The sequence below is a fragment of the Oryctolagus cuniculus genome, chromosome 17 (assembly GCF_964237555.1).
Source record: "Oryctolagus cuniculus chromosome 17, mOryCun1.1, whole genome shotgun sequence".
NCBI lineage: Eukaryota > Metazoa > Chordata > Mammalia > Lagomorpha > Leporidae > Oryctolagus > Oryctolagus cuniculus.
Window position 1 is genome coordinate 38,223,222 of NC_091448.1, and position 12,150 is coordinate 38,235,371.

Sequence of the window (12,150 nt, forward strand, 5' to 3'; positions counted from 1 at the left end):
CCGGCTCCTGGAGTCCACGTTTAAGAGGCACACCCCACAAGCAAGTTCCTGAGCGTTTTTAATCCCGGGCCGCAGCATACAGGAGGAAAAATCCAGCGAATTTTCATCTGGCTGTGAAGATAAGAACCCAGCAGTCCTGAATGCCGTCTGCTTCCCTCCCTGATCATTTCTCCCCAGCAAATCAAGTCTGTCTGATACACCAGAGAATTTCACTTCCCAGACACTGACCAAGTCCCTGCTGTGTGCTAGGCGTTAGAGATGCCAGCGCAGGGCAAACCTGTCTCCTGTGCTCTGGAAACTCACGGCCCAGGTGTGAGCGGGGTGGGTAACGGGCGATTTGGTACTCCGAGTGCCTAAGTAGGGGCAAGCGTGGGCGAGGCACGCAGCCCAACCCGAGGGAGGAGTCTGCAGCCAGGGAATGCTTCCGGGGTCTAGAGGAGTCTCCGAGAGTCCTGACAGGCACGTGCTAGGTGAAGGGGCTGGGGTCGGGCGAGGTAGGGGAGGGAAGGGTGTTCTTTTTATAAATGTTTTATTTTAATTTTTAACAGATTCAATATAGTTCATAGATAAATTTTTTTAAAGATTTATTTACTTGAGAGGCAGAGTTACGACAGAGGAAGAGACAGACAGTTGTTCTATCTGCTGGCTCACTCCCCAAATGGCCACAACTCTGGCTGATCTGAAGCCAGGAGCTCCTTCTGGGTCTCCAACGTGGGTGCAGGGGCCCAAGGACTTGGGCCATCTTCCACTGCTTTCCCAGGCCATAGCAGAGAGCTGGATTGAATAGGAGCAGCTGGGACTTGAACCGGCGCCCACAAAAGATGCCAGCGCTGCACACTGAAGTTAACCTACTGTGCCACAGCGCTGGCCCCCGCAGATACAACTCTAACAATAAAATGATATTCCCGTCCTTCCACCCTTGAGGGAAGGCCATTCTGTGCAGAACAGGCAGCACAGGCAAAGGCCTCCAAGTCAAAGGCTGGTACGGGAAGGAAGAAATGATGTGTCAGTAAGACATCTTGTATAAGAACGTGCATAGCAGAATTATTCCTATTAGCCACACTGGAATAGAACAGGTTCCTGCCAACAGGTAAATGGATAAACAAACTATGGTATGGCAATAGCATGGAAGACTACTTGCAACAGAAGAGTCAACCTGAAACAACATGGATGACTTTTTAAAACTTTATGCTAAGAAGCCAGAAATAAGAACACACAGTAAAACAGTAAAGTATGAGAGCAGGTAACGATGGTGACAGAAATTGGAGTACTGGTTGCGTCAGGAATTGGATGGGGGCTCACTGGGAAGGGACAAGAGGGAACCTCAGGGAGGAATGAAGATAGGCTCAAACCGGTGCCCATAAGGGAAGCCGGTGTTGCAGGTGGAGGCTTAACCTGCTATACCACAGCACCAGCCCCAAGAGTTGGATTCTTTTTTTAAACAGATTTATTTATTTATTTATTTGAAAGGCAGAGTTTCAGAGAGGCTAAGAGAGAGAGATCTTCCATCCACTGGTTCACTCCCCAAATGGCCACAATGGCTGGAGCTGTGCCGATCCAAAGCCAGGAGCTTCTTTCAGGTCTCCCACATGGGTGCAGGGGCCCAAGGACTTGGGCCATCTTCCATTGCTTTCCCAGGCCATAGCAGAGAGCTGGATCAGAAGAGGAGCAGCTGGGATTAGAACCAGCACCCATATGGGATGCTGGCACTGCAGGTGGCGGCTTTACTTGTTGCACTATAGCGCTGGCCCAAGAGTTGGATTCTTAATATAACGTTTTGGCACCAGTTCGAGGCCCAGCTGCTCTACATCTGATCCAGCTCCTTGCTAACGGCCTGAATAAGCAACAGAAGATGGCTCAAGTGCTTGGGCTCCTGAATCCATGTGAGAGACCTGGAAGAAGCTCCTGGCTCTGGATTGGTCCAGCTCCGGCCATCGTGGCCATTTGGGGAGAGAACCGGCAGATTGGACACCTCTCGCTGTCTCTTCCTCTCTTTTCTCTAACTCTCATATAAATAAATCTTTACAAAGCACACACACACACAAATCCCTAGACCAGTTTACTTGGCTTGTATTACACATGCCCTGGAGCTAAGTTTCTCAACTTTGACACCACTGACATTCCAGTTAGATAATTCTTTGTTGTGGGAGCCATCATCTGCATTTTAAGATGGTTAGCAGGATCCCTGGCTTCTGTAGGAGCAAAGTCACTCCTTCTCCCACCGAGAACTGACTTTTCCCAAGGAGAAGAAAAGTGTATACACACACACACACACACACTTATATGATCATCTTTCCTGTAAACGCTGTGGACTTAACTGATTCTCGCAGGAGACTTCCCCTGATTTGTGCCCAGCAGTTGGCTTCAGTCATGCTATGGTTGCTTTCAGGGATGAGTGTGGCTCTGGCATGAGCCCTGCATGATTGCATGTTAAAGATTCAAGGCCAGTAGCAAAGACATGGCTACAGGGCTTCACTTGTCTGCCAAAGGCTTGGCTGACTTCCTCCGCTGAATCAGATAGTAGTTCTTGAATATGGGACAATCTCTCTTGCACTTTTGTACTATTTACAAACTAAGGCTTCAGACACAACACACTTTTAAGTTTAATCTGCATTATTCACATTTTCTCCATCACTTTCTAAGTCTAGACAATCAGCAAAACAATAAACCAAGTGCCGCTTTGTAACACGCGCCAGCATCCACGCGGTCGGCGGATTCCGAGCTGCCACTGTGTGTTGCTGAGCCCAGAGTTCAGGAGGAGAGGCACAGTCCTATCGGTCAGCAGTAACTGCGCCCTAAAGATGGTTTGTCCAAAACTGTTCCGCCTCTACCCTGAGGAGCTCCCTCATCCCTGAGCAAACAGGGCCCGCTGGCTCCCTGTGATGAATAGACGTAAACCCCAAAGCTAGTTCATGGTAAAATGGAACAAAAGAATGAGAAAGCTGTATTTACTACCTGTTTTTAATATCATTTACTGAGCTGGAAACTTTTATCTTTTAATTTTATAATGGCTCTGTTGAGCAACTGTCTCACAAAATTCCTGAAAATTTAATAATCAGCTCTTGCAAAGCAGTAAGACCTGGATCCAACACCCCACTGTGACACAAGGACACTGTTGTAGGGGCCTGGAAGTCAAGGGGCTCCCCTGAGAGGGCCAATCCTCCCTCTAAAGCAGGAGCGAGCCCGTGACTGATGGTCTCTGTGGGCACCCGGTGGGTCGGGTGGGCATGTAGAAGGTAGCCGGCTTTACTGATCCAGGTGGGTTTTCTCTAACGAGCATACCTGCAGGCTATGTAGTGATGGTAAGCGAAAGGGTTGGATTCAGCAGGTGGAAAGGAAGTGAAGACAGAAAGGGGGTGATGGGAACCTTGTAAAAAAGGGGAAAAAAAAGATTCCAGCCTTGGCCGGCGCCGTGGCTCACTTGGTTAATCTTCCACCTGCGGTGCCGGCACCCGGGGTTCTAGTCCCAGTTGAGGCGCCGGGTACTAGTCCTGTTTGCTCCTCTTCCAGTCCAGCTCTCTGCTGTGGCCCGGGAGGGCAGTGGAGGATTGCCCAAGTGCTTGGGTCCCTGCACCCGCATGGGAGACCGGGGGCAGCACCCAGCTCCTGGCTTCGTATCGGCACAGCGCCAGCCATGGCAGCCATTAGGGGAGTGAACCAATGGAAAGAAGACCTTTCTCTCTGTCTCTCTCACTGTCTGTAACTCTGTCAAATAAATTTTTTTTTTTTTTGACAGGCAGAGTGGACAGTGAGAGAGAGAGACAGAGAGAAAGGTCTTCCTTTGCCGTTGGTTCACCTTCCAATGGCCACCGCGGCCGGCGCACCACGCTGATCCGATGGCAGGAGCCAGGAGCCAGGTGCTTTTCCTGGTCTCCCATGGGGTGCAGGGCCCAAGGACTTGGGCCATCCTCCACTGCACTCCCTGGCCATAACAGAGAGCTGGCCTGGAAGAGGAGCAACTGGGACAGAATCTGGCGCCCCGACCGGGACTAGAACCCGGTGTGCCAGCGCCGCTAGGCGGAGGATTAGCCTAGTGAGCTGCGGCGCCGGCCCTGTCAAATAAATTTTAAAAAAATTCCAGCCTGCTTAGAATTTAACTGCAGAGTTACACCGTATCACTGTGGCCTGAAACAGTGACTTTCAAAACAAACAAACAAACAAAAAATAAAACGGGGGAAAAAAACCACAGTTGTTCTGTCTCGAGAGCTGAAAACAAGAGCAGTGCAAGTGAAGCAGTCCAGTTTGGGCTCCGGAAGTGAGCGGCCTGCAGTGCAGCGTGCCCGCGCTGCAGTGTGATGGGTAACAGCCCAGCACGGGCACGCGAGTAGCAGCCCTGCAGCTCGGGTGGCCAAGGATCTGGGAGCCTGGCCTGCTGGCTGGTTTGTCCTCATGGATGTTGAAGTTATCTAGGATGCCATGATGGCCAATTCCGTCCAAGTAAGAGGTGCATTTTCTACAGGTATTCCCGAGGTGTCACCTCAGTGTTTTGATCATCCAAGTAAAAATGTATTATTTATATAAAAACAAAATGTCCGGGCCAGCGCTGTAGTGTAGCAGGTAAGGCCACCGCCTGCAGGGCCAGCGTCCCACATGGGCACCGAATCCAGTCCTGGATGCTTGCCAGCTCTCTGCTATGGCCTGGGAAAGCAGCAGATGATGACCCAAGTCCTTGGGCCCCTGCACCTGAGTGGGAAGACCCAGAGGAAGCTCTTGGCCCCTTATCAGCGCAGCTCAGGCCGTTGCAGCCAACTGGGGAGTGATCCAGCAGATGAAGACCTCTCTCTCTCTGCCTCTCCACTTTGCGGAACTCTTTCAAATAAATAAGTAGATAAATAAATAAATAAATAATTTTTTTTGAAAAAATCCCATGAACCAGCTCCACAAAGGTTCCTTAGGCAAACCTGAGCTGGATGCAGTGACACAGCTCAGGACGGAAGCAAATGGTATCAGCGTGGGGAAGAGGACTCTGGGCTGGGTGACGGAAGTAAACTTAGACGGCCATGGCCAGGTCCGGGCAGTTTTTCTTGTTCTCTTGTGAGTGCCATCAGGGCCACTTGGGGCTAAGGTAGAAGTGGTTGGTATTTCCACTTGCGTGCTCTCCAGCACTGTCATCTGAAAAATGCTAACACTCTCTCTCTCGCTCCACTGCCCCCCGCAGCTGGTGTTGGGACTCAGGAAAAATCGCCTCCATGATTATCCCAGTTACTCACTTTGGAAAAGAAACTAGGAAGATTTTCCAAGAGGCTAAAAGCACAGCATCAGCTGTGTGATCTGCGTGCTAGACCTGCATCATGTTACTCACTCAGGACTGTGACAGACATCAGTAGAAATGGCCAAATCTGGATCCGGAAATCAACCTAATTAGTACAGGCCCTTTAGTAGCTACATACCAAAGGTGTAATTATGGAAAGCGGATGAAAAGGTCATACTACAACTCCAACAAAGAACCATAAAGCTCTGCACAAATTCCCTTGTGATCAAATTAATCTTTCAAAAGATAAATTTAACCTTGCTAAGTACCCACCCACAAGCAGGAAGTACACTCACAATTTGACCCAAATTGTTAAAGAAGTTATGCCATCTACAGGCTTCCACAAAGTGATCACTTACTTTACCAGGTAGGCATTTCAAGCACGTGGTAAGAGGAAGTTATGTTACACATGGCCTGTTGACATGGCAAACTCTGAGTCAGACCGGGATACACAACCCTGACTCTTTGGTCAACCATCAACTGCTGCAATGGCGTCCGAGACTCATTATTAAGGAAGAAGGGTTCGGTGTTCTCCACCAATGTTCTCATTCCTGTTTTTCTGGACAAATGGTAGCATGGGCCTTCCCTGCCGCCTCTGAGATCTGGCCATGCTGCAGACTGAGAGCCCAATTCCCACGTGCGCCCTGGAAGACCAATGTGCTCTTTGTCACGTTCCCTTGGCCCTCCTGTGGTGACCACGTTCCACGTGGTGAAGGCTCTTGTTAAGCCAGGTCCCTGAGAAGGACACAGCACAGAGCCCCTCCAACCTGTGATGAACACCCAGCACAAGCAACAAGCAAAGCACTGTTGTTGTCTACTGCTGCAGCTGGGGGCAGGACTGCTGGTCACTGCCTCACAACCTCCCCTGATCCGACTGACAGGGTGTGATTGAGAAACAGGACCCACCATTCTAGACTTCTGGAAGTGGCATGGTCATGTTTTGTATAATGCTGTCTTTGCACTGGTGTAACAAGTCACAAACACAATGGCTCAAAACACCACAAACGTATCCTCCCGTACCTGAAGAGGTCAGAAGTCTGAAACAGTGGGGCTGTGCTCCTTCTGGAAGTTCTAGAAGGAATCTATTTCCTTGCCTCTCTTAGGTCCTACACACTGCCTGTGCACTCCCTTGCTCATGGTCCCCTTGTCAAGGCATCTGCCGTTCCCTCCCTCTTTTTCTCTGTTTCTGCGGTCACACTACCTTTTTTCTCTTAGCCTCCAGCCTTCCACGTAGAAGAGGAAGGATCCTGGAGATGATCCTGGGCGCACCTGGATAATCCAGGATCATTTTCCCAAATAAACCATCGTGACCTAATCCCACATGCAGAGTTCCTTCTTCCATGTAAGTGACACCCTCAGAGGTCCCACGGACAAGGGCGTCTTGCAGGAGGCCGTTGTTCTGTGCCTGGCAGTTCCCCACTGTTACCTGAAGATAACCACACAGGGCTGCAGTCAACACTGTCTCTACAACGCTGCACACACTGACAAGAGGACAAAAAATGCTGTCGTGAAAAGTAAACTATTCTGACATTTCACAGCAACAGGAAGAAACATCTTGAAGTCCGCTGCTTATTTCACATAGAGGATTAGAGAGTATTATACGGAGGAGAACATGGAATTAAAGAGCCGATGTGATTTCCGCTGGACTACAGGTCTGCAGAGTAAGTGTCCTTTCTCTTAGATCTTCTACGGCAAACATGGTTTAGTTTTGTTCTCCAGGACTGCCTTCTTTCTTTGTTTCAAATCTGCTGAACTTCAACCCTCACCCACCTGATCCCTCAAGGTGATGCTGCACTTAGGGAGCTACTTGCCAATCCAAGCACATCACATCTCACTGCACGAGTTTTCCTCTGGACAGCACCAGGCTGCTGTGCGCCCAGGCGGCAGGCGGCCACCACCAGAGGGCGTCTCAGACCACGAATGGGGGGAGCACTACAGGCACAGGGCAGCATGAGCTTTGCCAGTATCATTTCCAGCCTAAGAAACTACTGAGGAGGCACCCCTCCCCCAAGCCCGCCACCGTGGAGGTGCCCGTGGGCTGCGTGCTCAGCGCCCAGGAACTCCTCGCCGCCCACCTGCGGCCCCAGGTGCTGCCCCTGCGGTCACGTGGCCCCGAGGACTTCCTCCTGCACTGGCAAACCAAGCATCTGCATCACGCCTGCATCACATGCGAGGGGCTCTGGCCGAGGGGCAGGTGGAGCACCTGGGCAGCTCGGCAGCTGCAGTGTAGACCAGCTGAAGTCTCCTGCGGGCTCTTTCCAGCTCCTTGGCCAGGCCCTGCTGCTGTTGTCTATCCAGGGGGCTGACCAGCAGCTGCTGGCCCAGCACACGGGCACTGTCCTCAAGCACCGGGTACCTGCCACCCTCCCACCAGGCCCTGTGCTGGGGCTGTGGCAGCATGAGGCAGCTGGATAATAAACACGCAAACGGACTCTGGCTTCCCAGAGAGGCGGTTCCTCAGCCCCTGGAGACCCTGGGCTATGCAGTTTCTGAGTTCCAACCAAGCTCCTCCTGACCCCTAATGACAGGCAGCACGTGGAGGGCAGTACTGGCACGAGGAAGAGGAGGAGCTTCAGCTCTCCATCCATGAATAAGAAGGCCAAGGCCCTGGCAAACTCCCAGCGACCCGAGAGCCTGGGAGCCCCCGGTCCAGCTCCCTGCCACCAGGACAGCCGTGCCCAGGGAGAAAGCCCAGGAGTCGGGCCGGGAAAGGGCCCAGTGGGCCACTTTCATCTTCTGAGGCCCCTGGAGCTCTGGCCTGACCTGGACCTGGGAGAGTGGCCACGTGGAGAATAGGGTCCAAGTCCCTGCATGCAATTCCTGTGGCCCACATGAGCACTGGTTCGAGTCCTGGTTGCTCCACTTCTGCTAATGGCTCCCTGCTAATGGCCTGGGAAAAGCAGCAGAGACAGCCCAAGTGTTTAGGTGCCTGCCACCCACATGGGAGACCCAAATGAAGTTCCTGGCTCATGGTTTTGGCTTGCCCAGCCCTGACCATTATGGCCACCTAGGGAGAGAACCAGTAGATGAAAGACTTTTCTCGGGGCTGGCGCTGTGGCATAGCGGGTAAAGCCACCGCCCACTGTGCCGGCATCCCATATGGTTGCTCCACTTCCAATCCAACTCTCAGCCCAAGTTCTTGGGCCCCTGGCTTCGGATCAGCGCAGCCAACGGGGGAGTGAACCAGTGGATGGAAGACTTCTCTCTCTCAGGCTGTCCTTCTCTGTGTAACTCTGACTTTCAAATAAATAAATAAATCTTAAAAAAAAAAAAAAAAGAGAGAGAGAGAGAAAGAAATGCATAGCGGTGTACAAACGAATGATACTAGAAAAGGAACCAGGCCGGCGCCGCAGCTCACTAGGCTAATCCTCCGCCTGCGGCACCGGCACACCGGGTTCTAGTCCCAGTCGGGGTGCCGGATTCTGTCCCGGTTGCCCCTCTTCCAGGCCAGCTCTCTGCTGTGGCCAGGGAGTGCAGTGGAGGATGGCCCAAGTCCTTGGGCCCTGCACCCCATGGGAGACCAGGAGAAGCACCTGGCTCCTGCCATTGGATCAACGCAGTGCGCCGGCCGCGGCAGCCATTGGAGGGTGAACCAACGGCAAAGGAAGACCTTTCTCTCTGTCTCTCTCTCTCACTGTCCACTCTGCCTGTCAAAAACAAAACAAAAAGGAACCAGTAACCCTAGCTATGAAGTCAGAAGTTCAGAAGTGATAAGGCGCTGATTTAATAGTTATGTTTTATCTAGAAATGTATGAACTTCTACAAAACTCAATAAATAAAGCCTACTGATTTTAGTTTTCTACAGAAATTTCTTAGCACCATATAAAGTATGAACATACTTTCATCTTTTCAAATACTTACATTCCATTTCTGTATGATATTGGCCAGAAGCATATTTAAATAATTACCTAAACAGTATGATTTTAGGTTATAAATTTCAAAATGGTTGAAGATAAAAAAAAACAGATTTTGGAATTAAACTCTTTAAAAACTTAATATTGAAAAGCAGAAGGACCCTAACAGCGGTGAGATGATCTGCCTGTAAGATGTGTCTTTGGGACGCCTGGGCATGCACCTGGCTATCACTGTAGGGCAGTGAGAATTCGTTCATTGCGCACAGCTGCAATCCCATGCAGGTGGGTCTCACAGTGAAAGGTTAAAAAAAAAAAAAAGCATATTTACTCCTTCCGTGGAGGGAACATAAATGTCTGACCACTGTCAAAGAACGGACATCATCAGAGAAAAACTGAACAGGTATGAATACTTAAAAATATAATAATAATAGCTTGCCCAATAAAATGTAAAAAAGTGATGTAACAAGAGAAAAAAGTTTACTAGCCTTATGTGTGTGTGTGTGTATACATAGACGTGTATTGCACAGATGAAATATGTAAGGTCGGGAACCATATTCCATTGAGTAAACAGTCAAGGATGATCAGTTTATACACCAAGGCAATAGAGTAAACTGTCATTTGGAACACTGCAAAGCATCTCAGGAAACGAAAGAAAAATAAAGGGAGCAACCTTAGGAAGTCACTGCATACTTGTTAAAGAATGGACAAGCAGAGCTAGACACAAGGTAGAGAACTGCGAATTTAAATACTGCTGGCAGCACTGACAACTGGTCCATGCCGTCGGGGACAGCCACCTGATAAAAGTGACAATGGCTACTTCTGCAGGCGTGCACTTGTGCAAATGTGCGCTCTGTCCTCCCAGGCACACTTCCAGATACTACATCCCAAAAGGTGGCAAGAGTTGTTTACTCAGATTAGAACTGTTCCCAACAGGAAAAATAAAAATAACCTCCAAACATAAAAAAGGCTACCAACATGATCCGTCATGTAACTTTTTAGAACACACACAGGGACATAAATACTAACCAGAAGCACAAAAGGGAGCAAAGTTCTCACCTGGGTTTATGAAGTAAGAAAGATGTAGACGGAGTGAGTGTTCCTATCCTCGTACTTTATTTAGGTGAAACAGGCCTTGGAACTATCCAGAAGCCCATGTGCTACTGTTCAACTAACTGCCCACGTCCCTGCCCTCCTATAACACACTGCGACCCAGTGGCCACCTCTATCCTCTTCATCGGCACACACACGCTGCTTTACAGCCTAGGTTTCTGGAAAGCAGAGTGACGGTGTAATGGGCTTACCGTGAGCGTGGCGAGGGACATGAAGCCAATGAGGTTGTTCCACACTCTGTCGATGTCCTTCAGCAGCTGCTGGAGGTTCTCACTACACACTGCTGTGGCCTTGATCCCCAGCTCCACACGCTTGGTTACTCTGTACACTTCAACCACACCTGGCCGACGGAGAGAGCAGAAAGGGATGAGGGAGACGCAGTAGGTCTGCTGCTCGCTGATGATCACGGGGGACCTATGCCAAGTGTGTGGACAGAGGGGCGCACGCCATGCTGTGGGACCCGCTCAGACTCTGGAACTACACTGCTTGAGTTCCCATCCCGGCCCGGCCCCTTCCTTGCTCTGTAATCTTGGACGGAGCAGGACATCTAAGTTCTCTGCACCTCAGTCTGCTCGTGTGTGAGACTGCCCCAAAAGCCGGTGAGAGGATTACATGAGTGAGTATTATACAAGGCTTAGAGCAGTGTCCAGAGAACAGTTAAAGCAACTTAATTAGCTTTTTTTAGGGCTCTTTATGAGGCCATATATTTGAATCTGGGAAATTCCAATAAACTGGCTGAAAGTGGGAATCGTAAAGGTAGTCTAAACAGTCTAAGTGTTAATATCATCACAAAGTCATCTCTCACCTCCCTGAATCCCCCAGGCCTCTCGCGCCATTTACACACAGCACACGGTGCGGAACGGCTGTTGTTCTGTGGTCGCTGCACTGTGGCTGACTTCAGGCGAGGGGGAGAGGTGCCCAGTACCCTCACATTTTGCTAACAGCCCCTGCCCGTGTAACACGACAGTCAGAAGCGGGGCCCCCAGCCTGCATGAGTGAATCCTGGAGCAGTTAAGGGCGCCTGCAAGCTTCGTGGACAGCACCAGTGAAGGGCAGGTTTTACCCATCTTAAGGCACATGATGGGGCACCTAAGAGAATCTTTAGTAGGTATCAGGGAAAAAGCCAGGCTTCCCTTTCCTGATGGACACCTACTGATGCAGTAAAACTGAGCTAAGGTGGCAGGGTAAAGCAGAGACCACATGCTCTCACTAGCCACTCTCCCAGCACATTTTCCTGAATGCCCACTATGTGCCGGGCACTAGACTAGGTGTTAGGGCACAGAAGTGAACAAACCAGAAGATAGGCCATGCCTTCCTGGAGGGTCCTGCTAGCAGAGGAAGATGGACAGTGAATATAAGAACAAGTAGAAATGGGAGCTATTAAAGGTGTCTGGACGAAGGAGAAAAAACAACCGAGATGGGGCACGGGAGAGGGAATACTATGAGAAAGAGCAGCCAGGGAAGACGGCACTCAGGAGGTGATATTTGAGTAAAGACCTGGACAAGATCAGGGTGCAGTGCGCGAGGCTCTGGTCACATGAAAGCCTGAGTTTAGCTGGGGGTGGGGAGGGGCAGGGAGGGACGCCGACTGGACGCAGACTGAGATTTCAAGTTGAACTGTGATGTTTAGTCACTCAAAGTGGCGGGGAAGCAAAGGGGTCTGCGATGTCACGAGGGGTGCAGAGGAATAATCCACAGAGCAGGGGGCACTGATTGGAGACCCAACAGTTTCATTTTACTGCCTCACTAGTTCAGAATTTTCCATAAGCCAGTCATACCGGTATAACTGTACACTGCTACTACTACGTATACAAGGACTGGGCATCTTAGCCACAGATAACTCAAGCCAAACATTGCTGCCTGGGACTTGAGGATCCAGCTACAAATGCAGATGTTACTTAGTGAAGTCCTATGCAGCTTGAGAGATCTAGCTTA

At 50.3% G+C, this 12,150-nt stretch overlaps 1 protein-coding gene across 30 annotated transcripts in view; it reads right to left on the minus strand.

The window, feature by feature from the left end:
- Window positions 1-12,150, minus strand: part of SYNRG (synergin gamma) — an 89,493-nt gene that overhangs the window by 4,353 nt on the left and 72,990 nt on the right. For all 30 annotated transcript variants that reach the window (XM_070061040.1, XM_070061044.1, XM_070061036.1 and 27 more), the window contains 2 exons: window positions 10,407-10,555; window positions 1-111 (listed from right to left, as the gene is read on the minus strand). In XM_070061040.1, coding sequence (XP_069917141.1) covers window positions 1-111; window positions 10,407-10,555 — 260 coding nt within the window. The remainder of the gene's footprint in view (window positions 112-10,406; window positions 10,556-12,150) is intronic.